At 36.5% G+C, this 22,838-nt stretch overlaps 1 protein-coding gene across 4 annotated transcripts in view; it reads right to left on the reverse strand.

Moving 5' to 3' along the window:
• ZFHX4 (zinc finger homeobox 4) overlaps positions 1–22,838 on the reverse strand; it is a 149,181-nt gene that overhangs the window by 21,310 nt on the left and 105,033 nt on the right. For all 4 annotated transcript variants that reach the window (XM_008929401.3, XM_018079195.2, XM_018079214.2 and 1 more), the window contains one exon: positions 4,121–4,237. In XM_008929401.3, coding sequence (XP_008927649.2) covers positions 4,121–4,237 — 117 coding nt within the window. The remainder of the gene's footprint in view (positions 1–4,120; positions 4,238–22,838) is intronic.

Consider the following 22,838-nt stretch of genomic DNA (forward strand, 5'->3'; position numbering starts at 1 on the left):
TACCTTTATCATATGTTACTTTTAAAATGTCCCTTTTTAAAGACAAATGTGACAGAATCTCAACTGTTGTAAACAGACACTGTTAAACCGGAAGCTGAATTTAAAAAACCAAATGAAACAATTCTGTCTTCTCTTCCCCTCATCATGCTAGATTATTCTCAATAGGTTGTTACAGAAATTACAAACCAAATTCTGCCACAAACTTTACTTGTGAAAATGCACTGAACTGTGTTTTGGCAGTGGTATTTAACTGCTAGTGAAATTTAGCTTGAAGTGCAGTCTGTGTGTGCCTGGGCACACACAAGGTTAATATTACACATCATCTTCCACCACAGGATGGAATAATTTAATTACTTCAAAGGGCCTATAATAATCATGAAACACATAGTTCTTGTTTCTATAAAAACAAGGGGGTTTTCTGGTTAAATTTTCTTTTGCGGTTAATATAATAAAACTGTGCAGTTATAAAACACTGTGCTGGGGTCAATAAATGCATAACAAAGCAGAAGTTTTTACTATGTTTACTATGATATTTATATAAACTGTTGAAGTTTACAGAGGCTTTGTTGTTTTTGTTGTCGTTGTGGCTCTGGATTCATTCAACCCCAAGCACTGCTACTCATGTGACTGAAGTTACATCTGGCCAATAGTAATGTAACTGAGTCTGTGACTTATAGTGAGCTTTGGAAAAAAAAAAAAAAAGGGGGAGTTGATTTTGCCCTGTGGCACAGGGAAGTCAATTGCCCCTGCACATAGTGAAGTCCAAAGCCCCCAAGCCATAGTTACATGACAAAATCAAAGGAGTTCAGCTCTTTATGCAATGGTCTAGCTACTACAACTCGATCCTTCGTCTTGCTATATCAGTGCTCTGTTTTCCGTGTTGCATTTGCTTTTTTAAGGAGCTTCTGTAGGGAGGCTGAAAAAAGTCGTGGCCTTATAGAAAGGTTAGTGAAGGAGGAGGGAGAGAGGAGAGAAAATATCACAGTCTTGAGCATGATGTGTGGCACTATTTTCATAGCTAGATGTTCTGCTGGCATGCCATTCTTACTAGGCAGTTGTAGGAAAAGAATAAATCCAGTTGTTATTCAGGTTTTAAATACCCAGCTTTTATTCTTGAGATACGTTATTTTTAGGGGGCTTTTTTTGCAATTTTGCAATTCTTTTTATAATATAAAATACACAGCTTATTTTAGATGAATAATGCAATTTCAATACATTTAGCTCAAAAAATAAGTTTAATTATAAATAAGTGCCATGAAATAGACTAGTCAAAGATTGCCTGTCGGTAACAGAATTATTTAACTTGTGTAAATTGCTAATATAAAAATGACACAATTCACTGCAATTCAGATGTCATCACCTTTGTAATATTTTTGAAACCCCAAACCAAAAATGTTTGTGTGACTAACAAGATGGAGAAAGTTAAAGAAGTACAGAAAAAAAAATCCTGGAAAAGCCACAATAAAACCACTGTTTTCTTATTTATGAATCTTTGTATTTGATAAAGATTGCATAATTTAAGACTTCTGACACATCAGATGATGTTATTCAGCCTCAAAATAATTCTAAAATTATAATTACTGGTAGAGTATTCTTTCTAATTAGAGTAGAATGAAAGGATAATTTTCATTGCAATAATGAAGGTTAATTTCCATCCTTTCTCATGTTTACTACCTTATTAAAAAGTGCTCCCCTTAGCCATGGCAGAGACATATTACATTTTCAATGCAAATGTATTAATCTGGATAAATTCCATATTAATTCTTGCACTGCATAGAGCTGTAATTTGGATTATAATTAATCTAAAGTGGCACTAGATTTAAATGACAATATAAATGAGGCATTAGTAGGCTTTTCTATTCTGAATGAATATTCAACAAATATAACTTGCATATTGCCAAGTCTCATTTTGAAAGCTCTACTCCTTGAGATAAGGTAAGCAATACAGCACAACAGCTTACACAAACATACTGTTACTAAATACATGTTAATCCTTTCTAGTCTAATAGATTCTATGCTAAAGAGGGGTCACAACACTTTCCTGTCTAACTTGTTAGTATTGTGATTAATTTATTGGTTTTCCCGAGATTTCTTTGGCAAGACTTGCAACACTCAATTCATGAGAAAGCCCAAATTAACATTCAATTATATATAAGTAGTTATGCACTCATTAGAAATACTTGTCAGCTCAATGAAAATTAAGATGATGGTCAGAATGTTACATATGCAGAATTAATTTAGATTAGGAAAATAAAAGTTTCCAAAAGATTCAGGATTCTACAGCACAAACTATTTTCTGCAAAGCACAAAGGCAATCATGTATTTCAGCCCTTACTTTTATATGAATCTTACTGCAAAGTTATTTGTGTAATTGCTGGCACGGGAATGCAGAACAATTATGCTGTTTTTTTGTAGTGCACCCAGTAGGCATCTGGATATAGGTTTGTCCTAATTAAACTTGGCCCTTATGAATGGCTAATCCTGATGGAATTTTGAGAATTCCCCTTCAGTATTTTTTTCTAGATTCCTTTTTTTTTTTTTTTTTTTGCTGGAGCTTTAACACCACATTCTTTCTTGAGCAACTATAAATGGACCTGCCTAAGAAAAAGAGAGGGCTGATAAATTCCCTGAAGTGGTTCACACTGTCCCCTAGGTAAAGTGGACAGTAGGAAATGCAGGCTGCAAGTGGCTGTCACCCCTCTCCTGGGGAGTGTCCAGGCCAGCACCTGGCATGACTGCACAGAAGGACCTATGTCAGCCTGGGAGCATGACTTCACTGTGCTGCAGACAGTTTTTACCAAGTCAGAGAGGCAGCCAAGGGGAATATATATTTTAATCCACAACACAGTTTCTTGCTCGACATCATCCTTGTCATCATTGGCCTTCCCGCAGTCTCTTGATCTCAAAAAATAAAGCAACTGAAGAGCAGTCGAGGTTGTAAACTGCAATGGCTACTGACCTTAGCATGTCAACAAGCAAACTTAAAGGAAGCTTTAATCTTTAAGCCAGTCTTCTGAATTGACCTGGTATAGAAAGGACCATCTATAATATTTTTTGGCAATAAATCCAAAAATGTTTAGTATGTAAAGAGCAAATTGCAGTATGGGAGAATTTAGGTGTTGGAAACTCAAATGTAAAATGATATTTTCTCTACCACTGTATGTCTTTACGGATAATACAATCTCCTTTGTATGCTGCTGTCATTGGCATACAAGGAAAAGATATATGACTACCTGAAACTAATAGGCTTCAACCTGTTTCAGCACTTCTTCTGCTTCAGTGAATCCAACATAATGTAACTAGGTATAGCGTGCGGCAAAAGTAGCCAATGTAATATTCATTGTGACCACAGATTTCCATCTCATACATAAAAAGCATGGGTGAAGTCACATATTTGCCAAATCAAACACAGAAAAAGCCTTGGGTATCGTATCTACACCAGATGCTGGCCCTGGGTTTGTTTGTGCACAAGTAAATGTCATGACATAGGGGTTTTGTTTTCAAAGACAGTAGCTTTCATTACTGGGCCTTGTCTATTCCAGGAGATCAAAATTACCCAACCCATAATCCGTTTTCAATGATATTTCCTCTTTCTTAGGCTGAATCATCTGTAAACTTTTTCACTGGATTTTGTGTATTTTTTGAAAATGCTTCAAATAAATGCCCAGGAAGAGGCCAGATTCTTGGGAGTAACTGATCAGAGAGCAAGAGCAAAAAATAATAACAAAAACCCCCACATTCTTTGGGTTAAAAGGGGGGCAAAACCTGATTGAAGAAAAAATTCAAGTGGTACCTAATCCTATGCTTATGAAAAATTAATATGCCATCAGAGGAATCACAAGTACAGCTAAGATTAATGAAAGGCGCTTAAAAAATTACAAGCACACAAACTGATTTGATTAAAAAATAATCTCACTGGTCGTCCTGTAATATTCTTCAACTTATCCGCATCTACCCTGTCAGATGGTTATGATTAAAAATAGGTCAATGGGAGGCTACTGATAGAAATCACATGCAAAATGCACATGCAATGAATAGTAGTGGGAATGTCCAGACAGTTTAAAATGAAAGAGCATTTCATAAGTTAAAAAGGGGGGAAAACAAAATTCTAGCATCTTACCAGAGTCTTTACTAGATTTTTTGCCTTCACTATTGTCTCTTTCACTTGAGTCTTTATCATCAGCCACAGCCACTGATGTACTTTTAGCAGACCCTTCCGTATCTTCACCTTGTTCTTCTGCGGACAAACAGAGAAAAGATCTCAGGAAAGAAACTCAGTGACCACTTAACAGCAGTTAAAAAATATGTCCTGTAATAAGAACAGCACTAACAGAGGGTGGCAAAACAGGGGGAAGAAGGGGTGGGGGAAAAGGGAAAGAACAGAGCTTTAAAGAGGTTGGACATTAATTCCAAATAATTTGCAATATTTCAAAATCTATCCAGCAATTCTGACCATGTCTTTGCCAGAGTACCCGCTTTCCCCCAGCGTGACAGATTTAAAGCCTGTCATTTCACATTCTTTGGCTAGAAATGATTTGTGTTAAAATACACACACATGCATGCACACACACATACACATACATCCCCCCCCACAGGCTGGAACAAAAGCAAGCACATGTAAAAATGCATCTTGGAGCCAAAAAAAAAAAAAAAAAAGGCAGAACTCAAATATAAATCCTATTAGTGCAGCAGTATCCCGCTAATTGCAGTAAGTAAGTATTAGGTATTAGGTACTGTATTAAATATAAACCTCTGGCTTTGCAGGAGAAGTCTCAAATTTTGTCTCCAGGGGGAGCCATTCAAGATAAATGATGCAACTTGGTGTATGGCTTCTGAGAAAGCAGCATTACCCACACCTCACTTACGTGTTCACACCAGCTAGATTACATGGAAATCTTCACAGTAACTCAAGCCCATTTAATTATTCGGTAAATCTTAGCTATGCTGCTACTGGTGGATTAATCTGTTTATGCAGTTAGCTTCTATGCTGGGGCTGTGTAGCACTAATCCGTGAAAGGCCCACTGTTCCTTTTCATCCTGTGATCATTTGTCTCTCACTGTGCTGATGTCACATTTTAATGAATTTTTAGCAATCTGAGTAACGCCAGATAACCAGACTTGCAACTTCCTACAGCACAGCATGCTGTTTTCATTGCAGCACACAAACACAAAAAAATAAAAATCATATTTCCCTGTTCAGGTAGGAATTATATAAATTAGGAGGCGAAGGTAAAATGGCATTCAAAGCACCAGGCCGCTCGATTTCATAAAATCTTTAATGACCATATAAATTAACCCTGGAAAGGCAAAAGGTCACAGACACACATTTGCATACAGTCTTCTATTCACTTTTGATAAGCAGAGCTTTTATGCAGGGAACATGATACAATTAACCCTTCAGGAACCATACAAAATGCAGCTACCGACATTTTAAGTGTCAAGCATTAACTGAAAATTACACACTGCATAAAATTTTCATTGTAAATGCTATAGTGATTGAAAGGGGAAATAGTGGCCCTCTTCGCACCCCATGTTTTATTAATAACATTCTGACAGCCGAATGAAATATCCTCTGTCATATGTAGCAGCTGAGCACAAAAAAATTGCTGCTTATTGCCGTACTTGCCAGCCATACACTGAAACCGTATGCCTAGGCAAACAACCCTCAGATCGATGTGGCAAACCTATCCGATTCTCAACTCTCTGCAAAACCTTTTGTAGATTAGAAGAGAAAAACACAGCTGCAGTTTTGGAAACCAACCTCTCCCCCACCAAAAAAAAAAATCTCAACTGTAGATCAATGTGTTTTGCATTGACATCGAAATACAATAGGTTAGGACAAAACATGTGTGTCCACTTTTTGGAATAACACAGGGAGAAAGATGGTCCCTTCTTTCAAAAATAATTGCATATTAAAAAAAAATTTCCATCCGAACGGAAAGCCCCCTCGCGCTGCGTGAGCACTCTCCTCCCTGCGGTCCCCTGCCTCCTCCCACAATGGTAGCTAATCAAACATGGTAGGCATCCCTGCCGCAGCTGGAAGCGGGGGTCTGTTTGTCAGGGTGGCGGGGAGCACAGTTTGGGATGCTGCGAGCCTGTGATCATGCCGGGCTCGGGCTGTGTTAATGCTGAGCGCACACACATGAGGCTCGTATCCAGTGTCAGGCCCCATGGCCTCACAGAGCTGATGGCAATCCCTTTTCGACTCATCCTTGGGAATGGACGCGTTGCTTCTTTTACTAGATTTACTGGCCCAATCCCCCTGGGCTGGAAAATGAAGTGTCAAAGTGCTACTGAGTGTCCTTATCTTGAGGGGACATAAAATTGTAAGGGCTATCGTGGCACACATTAATAAAACATTGTGTGTGTGTCAGGCAAAGAGAAAGAAAATTATGAAGGTACTAAAAGAAAAGCTACAGTATCATCTGGGTCTCATCAGACAATTTTTGCAGGGTGCTCTCCTGTTTTTCTGGTATGTGTTTTAAGTGTGAGAGAAATTCCCAGACATGTTCTCCTATACATCATCGTGGTGTCTGACCTCAGCCTGACCCTGGCAACAGTTTGAGAAATCTGAATGTGAACAAAGACTCTGTGTCAGCAGCAGGGAGAGATTGCGGGATAGACTTTCCCCATCAACTTAATCGCAAACAGCAGTTCTGAGGCCATAACTTTACAGGGCTGCACCAAGCCACAAACACATAACCTTTAGAGGTGAAACTGCCCCCTGCTCCCCACCTCCCCTTCTGTGATTTTTCTCAGTCTTGTGGTGCTCCCTTTGATGTAGCAAGGCAATTAGCTCTAATGTTCAAGTACTGCAGACCTGTTTTATGGTTTGGAAGGTGAGAGCTGTTTATTACAGGTAGGCTCCTGGGGGCCATAAAGGCTTTGCAAATTTTTAATCATGCAAAAAACTAATCAAAATGTAACTTATACACACCATAAAAATTAATATCATTATTATGCATGGTATAAATTGCTTGCCTTGGCTTTCAATGGCACTCACTTCTAGAAAATACATTTGGCATTCATTTCAGAAATATGTATGGCATTCACTTCAGAAGCAAGTTTCATAGACAGAAATGATAATACAACTTCTATTTTTCCTTTAAAATTACAGGAAGGTTGTCTGAGATTCACACTGTCATGACATATTTCAAAGGGACAAGATGGAAATACAAACAGCTCTAACTTAAAAGCATTTAGCAAATTACAAAAAAAAAATCCTTAAGACCTTTCATCAGAACAGATATTGAGGATATATAACTAAGTGTGCTACCAAAAACATTACATACCTATGCCAAGATGCAACAAACATCTTTTTTTAGTAACATTAGTGTTCTTATTTCATATGCTAACTGACAAGGATACTATTCAGAAATAAAAATGTGATGGTTCCTGCTCAAAGACACAAAATTATGAATCATTATGTATCAACAAAACACCGTATGATGGTGCTACAGATTCCAGAACAAGTCCTAATACTCTGTTTTAAATTTACAAGAGTTCTGCCTATATACATTTACAAATGTCAGCTTTGAAAATTAATAGAACAGCCGATTCAAATGTACTTTAATGGTTTTAATAACACTTACTACTGCAATATGATATTTTATTCACACCTGGTTTTATTTTGTCCAAATGTTGAAAATTTCTTTTGATGCTAGATGTCTTAAATTTAGCCATTATCAACCTTTTTCCTCACAACAGACTTAGAATTAAACACAAAAATGAGGTTAGCAGCAGTCTGCACTAACACTGTAAAATAAGGGAAAATGAAAAAGTTGTGTTTCAGAGGTAACATTAGTCAGTTGATATTGCATATTCCATATTCTACGTCATACACTTTAATATGCTAATCTGCATGCTCACGCCCTAATTCCGTACTGATTTTACAAAGTAAAACCCCTATGACTTTCCTCAGGCCGATGAAGTCAAGATGTGTCAGGAATTCGAATGCAAAATCCAGGCCTCTGCCAAAGCTGAATTGCAGAAACGAGCAACAAAATTAGCTGAATATTCACATATAGGTTAGAAATGCCTGACTTGCTGAAATGCAATTTAAGGAACAGATACATCCACCATAAACAAGGGAGAGTACAGAGAAACATATAATATTTTTTGAAATTAAATAATTAATAGTTAAAACAAGACATGGCCAAGTTGAAACAATCTTCTTTTCTTTAATTTAAATGCATTGTGATAATCATAGGGACAAAGCAATCACCTTTCTCTGTGTCTTATTAGAGAAGTTTCCCTACTGATGAGCAGCCCTGGGAGTCTGTCTTCCAGTCTATTTAAAAAACATATTATTTTCTAGGGTTGACTTTCATTGGTTTGGAGTTTTTTTACATCACTGATATATCAATTAACAGACATTAGTTCCTGTTTTGGTCCTGCATTATTTTCTTGTTGTTGTTTTGGTATCCCTTTTGCCATCTCCAAATTGCAAGTAATTTCCTAAATAAGGATGATCTACTGGTTGTGGGTGAGTAATTGTGGTTATGAGAGAGAAAACAAGATTAAGCAAGTGTTTGTGGCTGAGGGCCGGATAGATGGGGAACAAATAAATCAATTGACTAAAGCAGTAAATAAATAAATATGAAATGAGAGATTTTAAAAAATAATTGGGGTTTGTTATTCAATCTGTTGAATAAACAGCTGAATCTAACACCCATAAGTGTTCAGCACCAGTGTATCCCAGGCTCAACTGGTAGAGTGAATGGCTTCTTGAGTTTAATTGTCCAGATGAGAAGCTAACCACTAGCAAAGAATAATAGTAGGGTGGATTTAAGAGATGAACAGACTACAGATAATGTAGAAAAAGGAGAAACAACTGAAAAGGAAAACAAAGAAAAACCCATAGACTATGCAAAAGAAGAAAACAAACAAAATAGGGCTTGTGGATTTACTTCTGGGTTATCCTAGTTATCCTACTTAGCTGATAAATTCTCCCTGACTTCTGGATTGTCATTTATTTACCCAAATATTCTAGAAAGTATTTGTTCTATATTCTGGCTGAGAATGGCCTTGCAGAGCATGAGCAAGGAATAGGATGCCTCACTCATTCAGGATCTTGACTGCATCCTCTAGTGGTCATATTTCATCTTCAAACAGGATTTCTAATTTCTCCTTTAGGGACTCAGGGGGAATAACGGCACCAACCCGTTAATAACTGTTTTTAATCACTGTGTTATATTCAAAAGTATAGCTGTTAGAAGGCTGAACTTCCCACAAACAAGCCTATAATTAAGTGATGATTGTCACATTGACCAGAAAGTGCCAACTGGCAGTTAGTATCAAATTGTACCATTTTGTTTTGTGGTGCATCATTTGAATTTTTATAGCAGTCTAATGCTTCTCATTGAAACATTTCACTGTGTCAGAGGAGGTCGACTGCAAAGCTGGCTGAACAGAGTGTGTGGTGGTGGCTCCTTCCCAAGGAGTGTCACAAATCACACCCACTTTATCCACACACTCCACCCAGCAGCCTCTATTCCCCACTTGCCACAATCAGCCTCACCCCTCTGGCTGCTGGAGAGAGGCAGCTCTTATCTACCCTACTTATTTTTGCTTCTTAGCTTCTGCAGGTAGAAAATATTCATTATCACCAGTTAATCTGCACAGCACTTTATTAGTTCTTAATCTAGTTTTTTTATCCTTTTTTTTTTTTTTTAAACTGCAGTCTACATCCAGCCGCTGGAGAAGGAAAAGAAATGCTCTCCCCAGAAGTTTAGAGGGGTGGGGTGTCCTTTCCAGTCTGGCTGCTGAGCAAGCTCTCATTCCCTCTCATTGCTGGCTGGGATTGCCTGCTTTCTAGTCTTCCTCCCATAGTCTCAATCAGGAAAAGAAGCATCTTTTACTCTTAAAGGGGTGCAAAATGTGGGAAAAAAAAATTGTTGGTAAGCTTATGCTGAGCCATACCTGAGAAAATAGGAAAATTTTTGGTTTGTATTTTTGTTGTTTTATTTCTACATTAATATTTTATCAAATATTTTGCAAGAGGCAAAAGAAGCATATGCTGACAAAACCATTAACAGAGAATGTCAGCTATTCAGAATGAAACTCAGCAATGCTTTCCAGATGTGATTGGAGATGTACAGTTAATCATTTATTATGCAGAAAGGGATACTTTTCTTACTTGGCCATCTCTAGAAAGGCATTGAAGCATGAAACTATATTGAGAATAGTCTAACTTTTCCAACTGATCATTACTTTTCTTTTGGCTGCCATTATGGTTCATAGAATATGCTGTTTCCCCCATCAGCATAAAGCATGAAGAGCACTAGCATTGTCTGACTTGAAGACTAATACATTTCCATCAAGGTTATTTAGAAAAGAAAATTAAACCTTATTGTTAATTCTTATTCAACATGATGGATATACCCTGCCTAATTTCAAGCACTGCTCTAAGTTTATTCTCTGTGGAGAAAGAGGCAGGTATCTTAAGGGTACAACTCTGACTTTACATAGGTGAATTGCTAATTCCTCCCTGAAGTTTTTAGTGTTTGGAGTGGAGACTTTTCACGTCGACACTGCTGCTAAATGCTGGAAGTTAGGTGGGTAAACCTAAGCCTGACTCAAAGCTCAGAAAGTCAATGAGCTTCACCAGTGTACTGGGTGCTCATTTCAAGCCTGTAGGGGGGAAATAAGAAAAATACTGGATTTTCACAGTATCATTTAACTTATTTTAGATTTTCTGTGTTGCTGTTCAATCTGTGCCTTCAGTGTCCATTCATACAGAAACACTTCTAGTGTCCCTCATTTCTTGCATTTTTTCCTACTTCCTACATGAGCCGAGTTTCCAATACATCATATAAGTGGTGAGACTGACTCTCTCATTCACAGTTTCCAGAAAAATCCTTTACAGTGTATTTACAAAGAAATCCACAATATTTATTAACAACTCATTTAAAATGTCATTTAAATGACATATTTTATTAGTGACTCAGTTTTGGGGTTTCTCTCTGAAATACATTGTAAAATCCTTTCCATTTACCTTCCAGACTTTCTTTTTGAATTATTCACCTCTTTTTGGCTCACTAACAGTATGTCTGAAATTATCTGTAAAGAATTCTGTTAGTGCATATATTTCTTCTTTGTCTTTTGAGAATACTAGAGTAAAAGAATTTATTTTCTTTGCCATCTCCTGATCATTTTGGAATGACTCTTTATCCTCTGGTGGTCTAGCAGATGTAATGACTCTTCTGCAGGCTTTCTCTTTCTGAGATACTTTAACGATTCCTGTTTAGCTTTTCCAGGTACCTTCACATATTTGCTCCTCATAGTCAATCTCTATGTTCAGTTTTATTATCATCACTTTGGCTTTATTTCCACCTTTAAGGATATGTTTTCTGACCTGAATAAATTCTTGTACTATGTCTTGTAATGTAGCTAACTACAGACCTCCAGTTTAGACCACTTTCTCGATGCTAAGTGTCAAAGCCAGAGTAGGTGATCTATTTATAGTGAATAAACTTTTCCCTGAACAAAAACACTTTCTGAATTTTTTTAAAAATAATGTTTACAGAATTATTTGTTGGGGGTGTTGGGGCCAGGGGGGTGTTGGGGCCAGAGGGGCGTTGATTTGTTTGTTTTCTTGAAAAGTATTCCATAGCATATATAGAAGTCCGTGGATTTTTTTACAAACCTACTTGTTGCAAATATCACTATAATTCAAAAGTTTGACTTCTTTAACATATGCATACATGAATTGGTCTTTGTGGTTTTTTTGAAGGACAATGCAGGTGCTTTTAGGTTTCCCCCCAGTCCAGAACACCACAGTGGAGTGATTTGTAAGAATCTTTACCAAGATGTCCACTGCAAATTACTCCAAAAATCTTCTGTAAAAACTTGATATCCCGGTTCAGCTGTAGCTGTACTACCCAAAATACAGCATACTGACACATGATCAAACTCGATTATTAAGATAGGAAGAAAAGATAAAAGTCTGCACATCAAAACTAACAAAAGTAGTAAAAAATAGCAGTACATTCCTGCCTCCTTACTGTCTCCCAGTCCCTTCTGTCACTGTTTTCCCTTACCTCCTCCAGACCCAATCTGGAAAATTCGGACAACAAACTTTTGTGTTATTACTTGCAGATTATGCAGCTTTGTGGAATGTTCCTGACTCATATTATAGTATTTTAATGTGCTTAGGATGCATAGCCATAACATGACACATCTCTGTCCCCTTCACCCACAGTAGAGGATCCTTTCAATTTCAATACTGTGCTTCAATACCTCAAACTAGTCTCTTCTTGCTTCATTGTTTGAAGTCAAGAATTAGACTACCATACTGATTAATCTGAGGCTTGAAACTCAAGTCCACTGCCAAGTTTTTTGGATACACTTCGATGGCACACTCTGAAGATAAGTGACATCAATTGGCTCTTAGCACACTAATGGGTGACTCACGAATACCGAAATAGAGTAGATGGCAGACACAGATTTTCTGAATTAAAAATGCCATATATATATATATATATAATATATATATATATATATAAATGCCAGGGCCAAGTCAAGTATTTCAGGCCACCCAGTCTTGTTGTAAAGCTTCTTGTATCACAGCAATAGAACAGCATGGGTGGCTTGATTTGTATCCATTTTTCATTAAACCAGTGCAACATAACAGATAATTTCCTCCATCTTTCATTTCCTCTTTCCTTCAGGTAAGTTTTTTAATTCTCACTGTTCAGTATGCTGCACTACTTTTACTTTTCTTACATGTTCACCTAATTTTAATGCTCTTTCTCCCATACATAGTTTAAATAGCACATCCCCCATATCCCCCAAATTAATTTTCATTGTCAGCAATATAATTCTACCTCTGTGGAAGAAAAGGACATCCCTTGCCTATAGACTCCTCACTCACAACTGCCTAATGAGCATAAATCTACAATGCCAATTTAGCTAAAGCCCTGAAATGCCTTTTGAGGAGACTCTGTTGATAGCACTGAAAATATCTCAGAGAAAGCTTCTCAACAAGACCTGAACTTAACATTTGTTTTTAATGACTTTAGACAAGTGATAGGAACACCCATTTGTAGGTTTAATCCAGACTTCCCACCATATACATGCCTCTTCATTTGCTTATAACTGCAATAAACTTTAAGTGCTTGAGCTGAAATCAGCTGTGCTGAATCCCTGCTGCAGATTGGATAGCATGTGCTTTTGTGTTTTTTTTTTTAATTTCAGCCAAAGTGATTCATTTACTTCTAAGAATAGAATTAGGGTAAATATATATTTTTATGTATATGTATGTTTTAGAAATCTTTGCTGTTTCAGTGATTTTACACTGGAACCCAAAATTTGGCAGACAGGATGACGTCTGGCATGTGTCACATTGGGTTAAACTGCCCAAATGCAGCCAAGTAATACAGCTTTAAAAAATTCTACTTACCCATGCTCAGAAAAGCTCCTTGTACTGAAGAGCTGACATTCTGCTAGGAATCTATAATCACTGAACATACTCACACTTCCCGCAGTGCTGAGAGCTCGCTAAAGTGCATATCCAGTCACATCCCACACAGCTTCCACAAACCTTCTCATCCAGTTCCTGTGTGTACTAACCAATGTGCATGTCATCCTCATAGAGGAACTGCAGTTTAAATAGGTCTTCTAAAATACAAATTCTCCTAGCAGCTTCTACAACCTGACTGCAATTATATTACCCTTAGTATGGTGAAACCAAACTTTCCCTTCTTCTTATTATTATTCTTCTACTGCTGTTTATCCTGGTGCTGGGAACTGACCATTATAGGAGAGCAGGAGCAGCATGTTCCTCCTGCGCTTGTAGGTTGGCAGGAGCGAAAGAAGTATGGAAGGTCAAGAGAAAGAACTAGGGAGAAGAAGAATGTGGTTGAAGGAAAAGAACACCAAAGACCAGTAGATGGGGAAGGGAGGACAAACTGAGGTGAAAATTAGAATCAAATGAAAAATAGAAGGTAGGAGAGTAGGACTAAAATCAGCCGTACACCAAATTCTAGCACCAAACTGGACTTTGGGAAATAGAGTTGCCTGGGACCAAAAGTACAAAAATGCACAGAGAAAATAATAGGTGAAGACAGTGATTGTAAATTTTTTACAATCTCTTTACAAAGAGATTGTAAACTTAATTTAGTAAAATACGGTGTCCCCTACTGCCCAATATTAAACCCCTGGTTTTTTGGTATTATAATTTTTCCTGGCTTACTGCACTATCCTTCACGACTGCTTATCCATAGAGAAGACAAAAACATTCTGCAACTGTCAGCTGCCTCACTGGCTCTAGTAGAGGGGTTTGTGTAGCAAATTCAAACCCATTGACGTTTCATATGACTTTCAGTACAGTGCTACATGGTCATCTTTTTTTTTTTTGGTCTTTGTTTAAGTATTCAAAAAATAGCTATGGGATTATAGATGCAAATACCCTCCCTTATGTTTTTACAGCTATTAATAATATCACAAAAGTAAAATACTTTTATATCTTAAAAAATACAAGACTCCTCTTTTGTGACACAATCTTTAACACCCTGATCAAGCTCTACCTTATGGCAAAATGTCTTGCGTTATTCACTGCATTTCATTGATACTTATTTTGTGAAAAGCTATTCAGGATTTTGTTTCTGTCTCACTCTATAACATGGAACCACCTGTTCTATTTACAATGTCTCTTCAATCCATTCTGAAAGTCAAATTATTCATTTCGTTATTGACTTTTTATTGCTGCACAAACATTAATGAATTTATCTTTGTTATGTCCTAAGAGATGAGTAGGCAATTCTACAATTTCAGAAAGGGAAGGTATACAGAAATTGAGCTTAAAAAAAAATCTACTAACTTGGAGAATCCAGTTTGATACAGATAGGACCTAATTTTTTCAAAGTACGTAACACTATAGAGCACTTAATATGCTCAAAGTACAGCACTGATTGCTTTCATTTGAAGCTCTGTGTGTTCAGCACTTGTTTAACACTATTGTACAGCCTCCAATCAAACACTTAGAAAATGAAGGCCACACAGTTAGTGAACTCCTATGAAATGTCTGGGTAAGGTGACCTGCTTAGGATAAAAAAAACAGGAACTCTACAGTAGAAAGAGATATGGAAGCAAATTCTTTGGTTGTCTTCAACATACCACATTAGTTTTCTTCACACTCTATGCACAAGGATTTTCCTGCACAAAGCAGGCTGAAGTTCACAGGAGTGATGTGAATAAAACTTCTAAGTGTAATATTTTACTGATTTACTTTACTATGTTAGGCCCAACTTAGCTAATTTAGGAATAGTATTTAGGAATAGGACTTAGGAATTTAGGAATAGCACTGTGACTGTATTTAGTAAATATGACTGTGAGTGTACACTTTTTATTCTATATAGAGGCAGATATTTGTGCTAATACTGATGAAATTTAATCATTTTATTAGAGTTGGCAAACAGTGCTTTCAGACACAATAATCAACTCATACATGTTGTAATCACAAAAAATACTATAACTTCCCTTATGATGGAAAGAGACAAGTAAAGATGACACACAATTACAGTTGGGTAGATGTGCTATATTTGTGAAAATTACTGTTTTCTTTTCGAAACAAGATGCTCTGATCACCTGACCATAAATTATCTCCACAGTTATCACTAAGCTAAAGAATAGAAAGAGCAAATATATGGACTTTTTGAAGTATTGGCATAGATTTGCTTTGTTTCAGTAATGGTATTCAAAGAAGTTCAATTTTTCAGAGGTCATGCTACAGAGAAATGGGCTTAAGTGAACACACAACATTTGATTTCTAGAAGTGCTCAGTGTTAATCTCAGCACCATGGACTGAAAACTGAGCAGTTTTGGGAATCTACATAGTCTCAGAGAAATTAGCCCACACATTGGGCACAGAGGATTTTTATCAATGCAAAATAGATGGTCAACACCTAGCCTTTAAGCAGATTTTATAGTCCTTGTAAAATGTATATCCTCCATACACAAACTAACCTACAAATACACTGAGAAAGTTCCCCTCATTTCAAATCATGTGTTCACAAAACCATGTGTGCTGGGCTTTGAGGTCTGGGGATTATAACAGCCACTCGTTTATAGAAGTATTTCACTTGAAAAGTGGAATATGATGTGAAGCAAGCAGCACGTAACTTTCAAAATCAGGAGAAAAAAAAGCCCTATGAAGTTTCTTATTATAAGAGCAAGATTAATTTAGGCACCTTCATAAAAAATAAAATAAACTTTGTTGCTTACTGTATAGTTAATCCATGCATCTTTAAAGACTTCTATTTTTAGTCTAGTACAGCATCTGACCATGCAATGTTGAGATGCTTTTTAGATACGGGTAAAAGAGCTTGAGTTTGGTTTTTCAGATCTTCTCTTAATCTTTTTTTTTTTTTTAATAAGTTTTTAAATAAATTCTGTGAAAATGAAACTGGCTTTTAGGCACAGTCCTGTCTTTAGTTGCTGACAGAGAGTCAGATTTGCTGATCTGGGGATTGCTGATCCTGAAAGACAGGACAAGTATCTCAGACAACTGCGTGAGGATGCAAGATGGAGCAACTCCTGGAGGGACCAAAATTTTCTGTCTAAACAGCTTTTTTTTTTGATATATACTCCATTTAGCGTCTCAAAGAAGCTTGGTCAGATATTCTCTTTCTTTTCTATATGTACAACATATTTATTCATTTGCCACTCATGGAACCTTTTAAAATGTATTTTATGTTCAAGAACTAGCTCTCCAGTTCAACTCACTGCAGAAACTGGATTCAAGGTTTTGTTTGCTTGTTTATTTGTAACAGCCTCTGTCCCCTAAGCACAGGTTGGGGAATGGAGCGGGATGATATACGGCCTTTCTCCTCAGACTTTTTTGTGGAGATGAAATGGGGCATTGATTTCATATGAACACTATTTGGGCAGGAATTAGTCATCAGCCTGTCATTTGCATTTATCTAGATGCTTTGGGAAAGCTTCTACATCTGGTTAGCATACTTGATTAGTCAAGACGAGCACAGATGAACACACTTGTTATATTCTCAAATGATGAGGAACTAGGAAGAGACTCTTCATCCGAGGCTTTTCTGAAACTGCACGTGAATGTGACATTCCTCACTCATTCCCCCATGTGCAGCATACAATTTGTCAAACTGAGAAATGCCATGTTTTAGCTGATGGCTAAGAGGGACCATATGCATGTTTCTGTATCTTCAGAAGATGTCAGCCTGGCAGGATACTAAGCTCAAACTGATTGCATGGCTTGTGCCCATTTCCAAATCTGTGCATACAGCATGCTGCTTTTGGATACCACCTCACAAAGTCAATACAGAGTTGAATGCCATTAAAAAGTTAAATTATTTGCTCATATATATGTATATATACGCATACATATATATATATAAACACAGAGAAAGAAGAATCAATTGACAAGCTGACTTCAACAGAAACTGAGAACACAAGGAATTAGAAGTGTGCAACTTTTTACTTGCTTCTAACTGGAGAAGCTAGATGCTTCAACATGAAAAAACCCCAAAACTAAGCTGGACATTTCATCAGTCACAGGGTTAAGTAAAACTGTTTTGCATCTCTTGAATAAAGAAGTTCAGACATCAATGTAACAAAAATAATTTTTACCTTTATTTAACTAAGAAGTTTTAAGTCAGCTTTTAAAATAGAAAGAAAATACTATTCCCATGGTGTTTTATGAGCTATGACAAGCCCATATATCCTGCCTTTCCAAATAAAATAGAAACAAGATTGGTCTGAAGGTCCATTTGGGCACACAGAATGTATTTCAGCTCTTTCTGAAAAATCAGCTGCCATACCTTTAAGAGATAGAAAGAAGCTGAAAAAGGAATCTGACTCAACTAGATCTTCTTCCTCACAAGTTACTCATTGAAAATCATATAAGAAATATCACCTGAGAGTACAATAAAGGCAGCATAACTAAGTTTGAACTCAACCTTTAGTTTCTAACAGAAAAAAAAAATCAAAGGTGAAAACAAAATTGCTAAATACTTCAAAGACAACATGCAGCTTCAGCAGCTTTCAATGAATTGCTTCCAAAAGCAGTTGCTGATCAAATTTTAGGTAAGACATATTTCATGTGTATTGCTGGATTCCAAATAGAAAATTTTCCAGGCCTACTGTTGTCATTCATTGCCTCATAGCCATGGAATGGCCCACTACTGGAAGCCAAGACTGACTGCTTAGCCTCTAGCAATGAAAGGCAAGTAAGGCGCTTCTACAAGCTCAGTTACAGATGTGTGACTTCTGTCAACATGGAAGAAAGAGTGGTCAGCTTTTGGACTTTTAGAACTTTTATGGAAGGTTTCATTATAGGTGCTATACTCACAATCTCACCTGAAAAGTTATGCAAGAACATGAACTATCACTTGACAACAAAGCTGAATAAGATAATGCCATGGTTGTGGGGAAAACAGAAGAAGAAGAAACAATTTAAAAAATACAACCACTATTTCTTAAGGTTGAAGCTCAAAGAAAGCTTAAAACTCAAACCCAAATATGTTATAATAAAGTCACAATTATCCAGGGTGCTATAGGGGTGGGGGTACTTAAATAAAACAAAACCATATGTAAACTACAATAAAAGAACACTCTCAGTACATTCACTTTTGAAGTAATTCACCTACTTTCTCCTTTAAAATAGGAATGGTATTAAATCGCAGTGGGCAGAGCAGACCTGGTAGAGCAATATTTATTTTGTGTCATGTATTCTGTAGCTATGGGCTGCAGCCAGTGGTGTGGGCAGCAGATGGGCTGTGGTTGAGCCACAGTCCAGGTAATCTATTCACAGATAATTCAAGTTTGACTTCTTTATAAATTCAGGAATTTAAATGCAGTCTCATGACTGCTGAGCTAAAGAATCGAAAATATTACAAACTGTCAAAAAATACAAGCTACCCTCCAAAAACTTTCCCCCAATTAAATTCCCTTGGCTGTAACTTAGAATAACTGTAAGCCTTGTAAAAACCTTTTTACTGAATGTCTCCACCTATGTTTTTTCCCTCCAGCTATAAGCATATGAAAAAAGAAGTTGAGAAATGAAGAAGTTGTGAAATTTGATAATTGGGTTAATGATAATAATAAAAGAAACCTTTGAAAAATTGAGGACAAAAAATCTTTTATTGGGAAGATGTTTTCTTCTTCAGATGAATTATAGATCAACTCTGTGGAAAACATTGTTTGATAATTATTCTAGGGCTCATATGATTAAGAAAACAGTACACAGCCTGTTCCATTTTAAAGTGTCCCCACCCTCGCTTAAGCATAAATGCAATTACAATAATTTTATGGTACATAAAATGAAAACAGTTGGCCTACCAAGTAACAGTGAATCAACATACACAGTTTTATAGATGTACAGTATCATTTAGTACCCTGCTGTTTCATTTGAATTGTGTTGAATCTTTTTTTATCGTTTCTTCATCTAACCTAATTTTCCTAAACTCCTTATTTAATATTCCTCCTACTGTTTGTTTATTTCTCACTGAAAGAGCATAATAGCAACAGAAATGATAATTTCATATAAATAAAGGCTAGAACTGGTGGTACGTCCTCTAAGAACTGTGAACATTCCACTATCTCTTTCAATTACAGAGCTTCATGACTTTTCTTTGTTAGGGGAGAATTTAATAAGACAAATAATCAGTCATGAAGAATGAAGTAGAACTCTGCTAGTGATTGCTGAAGCCAAATGATGCATTGTACAAAGAAGAAGACAATACAGTAATTCTTTCTAAGAGAGGACACCAAAAGAACAAGAAGCACACAACAAAAGTTCTAAACTATTATAATGAACTCTGGGACTAAAGACCAGATCTTAGGTTGTTTATCATTGCTTCATTGCTTCATTATCACTAAAAGATAGTTTAAATGGCTGGGAGGAAAGCCCTAAAATGAAAAGGATGCCAGTGGTACAGAGCCAATGTAGCTGGTTCATTCAATTCCTGTAGAATAAGAAATTCCAAACAGCCTTAAGCTGACCTAAATTACACTAGTTTCAAAAATTTTGGGAATGTCTGGAATTTACCTCATTTAACTCCCCCGTTTTCAAATGCAGAGTCACACTGGGACATAAGTGCAATTCTGGAGACAAGTACATTTGTTAACACTCACGGTAAAAGAATATTAAAAAGTTAAAAGTTCCTAAAGAGCTGGAAGGAGAATAAAGCTTGGTTTACTATCTACGTTTTAAAAATGAGAAAGCACATCAGACTTTCTTCCTGAATGGAGCTATTCAATCTATTACAAAGGAAGCAAAATGAAGTTTATAAGAATCTTGCCCTCCGAGAATTTCAATGTGTAAAAGCTGTGGAAATTTCACTTTATTGCCACCGTTCCGCCTAACACATGGGAACACTTGTAATATTGATTAAATTGGACATGGACAGCAGAAAAATATGTAACATTTATCACAGCTTACAAATGCAAGAAAACAAAACCACAAATTCCATCTGTTATTGTAGGATCTAGAGAAATATCATGGGAAGTACCTTCAATGCAACAGGAAAACAGTAGCACCTGTGTTTGTGTCAGTTTTTGGAGAAGTTGCCATACCTAATTCTTAATTTCCAGAAACACTGACTTAAACCCAAAGCCAGCTCCCCATCTTGAAAGCCACGGATACAGTTAGGAACTTGGACCTTGTCTCCTGACCTGGGCCAGACACCATCAATTCTATCATTCCACCATATTTATGGTTTTATGCTTCGATATTTAGACCTCAGGAAGTTTCACATGTATTACCTCCCAAACTGAAAATGGTTGCAAGCCAAGTGGATTTCATTCCTTTCTAGCAAGCTGGCTGTAAATAGATCCTTTGGCACCTGTGAGAAATCAGGTTTCTTTTGCCCTTGAAGTGCTTCAGTCAAATATCTCGCTGCAGGATATGCACAGCAATACTTACGTTACAGGAAGATGCCATCTTTTGTAGTTAACTATTTGCATTAAAAAAGCTATGATTGACTTTCTAGGGAAAGGCGTTCCCTTTGTCCTTTCTGAGCAAAGGCTGAATATCTATTTTTTTGCCCATTTTTAAGTGTCTTTCCAATCACGTAAAGGGTATCCCATTAATTATTTTTTTCTAAAAAAGTGACTAAATTAAGGATGCTCATAATTTTCACAATATCCATGAAATGATATACGGCTGTTTTGAAAGAACTGTATTAAGTCAGTTTCAGAGATCCTTCTTTCTAAAGGCCTTATTCAAAGGCCTTTCTAATTTTAACTTGACTTAAAATTAATCAGTGTGGTGATACTCTCTCTTTCTCTGCCATAGCTTATCTTTATGTAAGAAACCTAATATTTTCCTAAAATACAGTAATGGCTTTTAGTCTGTCAATGGTCTTTAGATTATTTTCTATATGATGATTGCTATGCCACTTCTGCAAATGTTCCTAGATTAGCACCACCCACTATAGGATTTGCTCTCTCTCATGAAGTGCTTGACATTTGCACTGCTTTCTCAAGTCTGTTCCTTTAGACTAGTGAATTAGGAGGTGGACTTCTTTCTCCAATAATTTTGTACATCTTGCAAATCACAAGCTTAAGCAAAAAGAACTTGGGAAATAATTTTACACATTCTAAACAAGAAACTAATCCCATATTGCCCACATTGCAACCAATAATGTTGCTTTTCAGATATCATGTGTACTGCCAAGATTTCTGATAGGAGAAGTAGGTTGGAAACGCCTCTACCTCTGACTTCTCATGACAGTATTTTTTTTTATTAAAAAACTCTAACAATACAGGATTATCAGCAAATATACCTAGAAGACTTAAGAGGTTCTGTGGAAATCAGTCTGTATGGAATGAAACCAAATAATGAAAAACAGCACAACATCTATGTCCCCCAATGGTGAATAATATGCCAGAAAGAAAAACACATCAGCTCAGCCACTATGTATCGATAACACATTTATTTCACTGGAATTTTTAGGAAAACTAAACATACTACTTGGATTATTGTTACCTAACCAGCTCAATGAAATAAAGGAAGAGGAACCAACAGATGAACATTTTGGATTTTGAAGCCGCCAGAATAAAATTTCTGATTCACAGCTACACCTAATATAGTTGAGTAACACAAACACTAATATCCTGTTTCTTACCCTGGATGGCAAATCTTGTACTGCTTAAATCTAGCTCTTTATAACGCCACTTTATAAAAAGAAGATAAAAGCTTATCAAATATTCTTCAGAAATCTCTGAAAACAGTAAATACCAGTCCTTTATTACAGCTCTGGAACAAAGTCAACATTTTGCTAAGTTCCTAGTTCAGAGCACAGCTAACTGGAAGTTTGGATGTTTCATAAATGAGTTTCACCAAAGGTATCACACACTGAGATTCCTGGCCTGTGTGTCATGCCATGAAACATCTGCAACAGAACATAACATTCTTAATAAAAGAGATAAATAAAAGTGTGCACTTAATGAAATAATTTAGAAAATATATCTATTCATCCACACGGATGAAAAACTGTGTATTATTTTCCTTAGTGGGAAAGGGAATTTCTAAGGGAAACTTTTCAGTTCTGTTGAAATACATCTGGAGTATTTCCATGAGAAGACAACAAATGAGTTTATCAGTGCGAAAATATATATGCCACAAGATTTTGATAAAAAGAAGGTGTGCAATCATTCACATCTTATATACAACAGTAATAAAGAAAAAGAATTCCATTTTATCATATTTAATAACACCTTGAAAAAAGCCACACATACTTTACAGTTACGTAATATATTTCCATGTTTTAGTGGAAGGGAAGGTAACTACTTAGAAAATGTAGGTTTGCATTTTTATGCTAAATTAATGCCAATTATATTGCCACTTATACCACATTCACATC

The sequence above is a fragment of the Manacus vitellinus genome, unplaced genomic scaffold, assembly GCF_001715985.3.
Source record: "Manacus vitellinus isolate BGI_N305 unplaced genomic scaffold, ASM171598v3 scaffold_1_pilon, whole genome shotgun sequence".
NCBI lineage: Eukaryota > Metazoa > Chordata > Aves > Passeriformes > Pipridae > Manacus > Manacus vitellinus.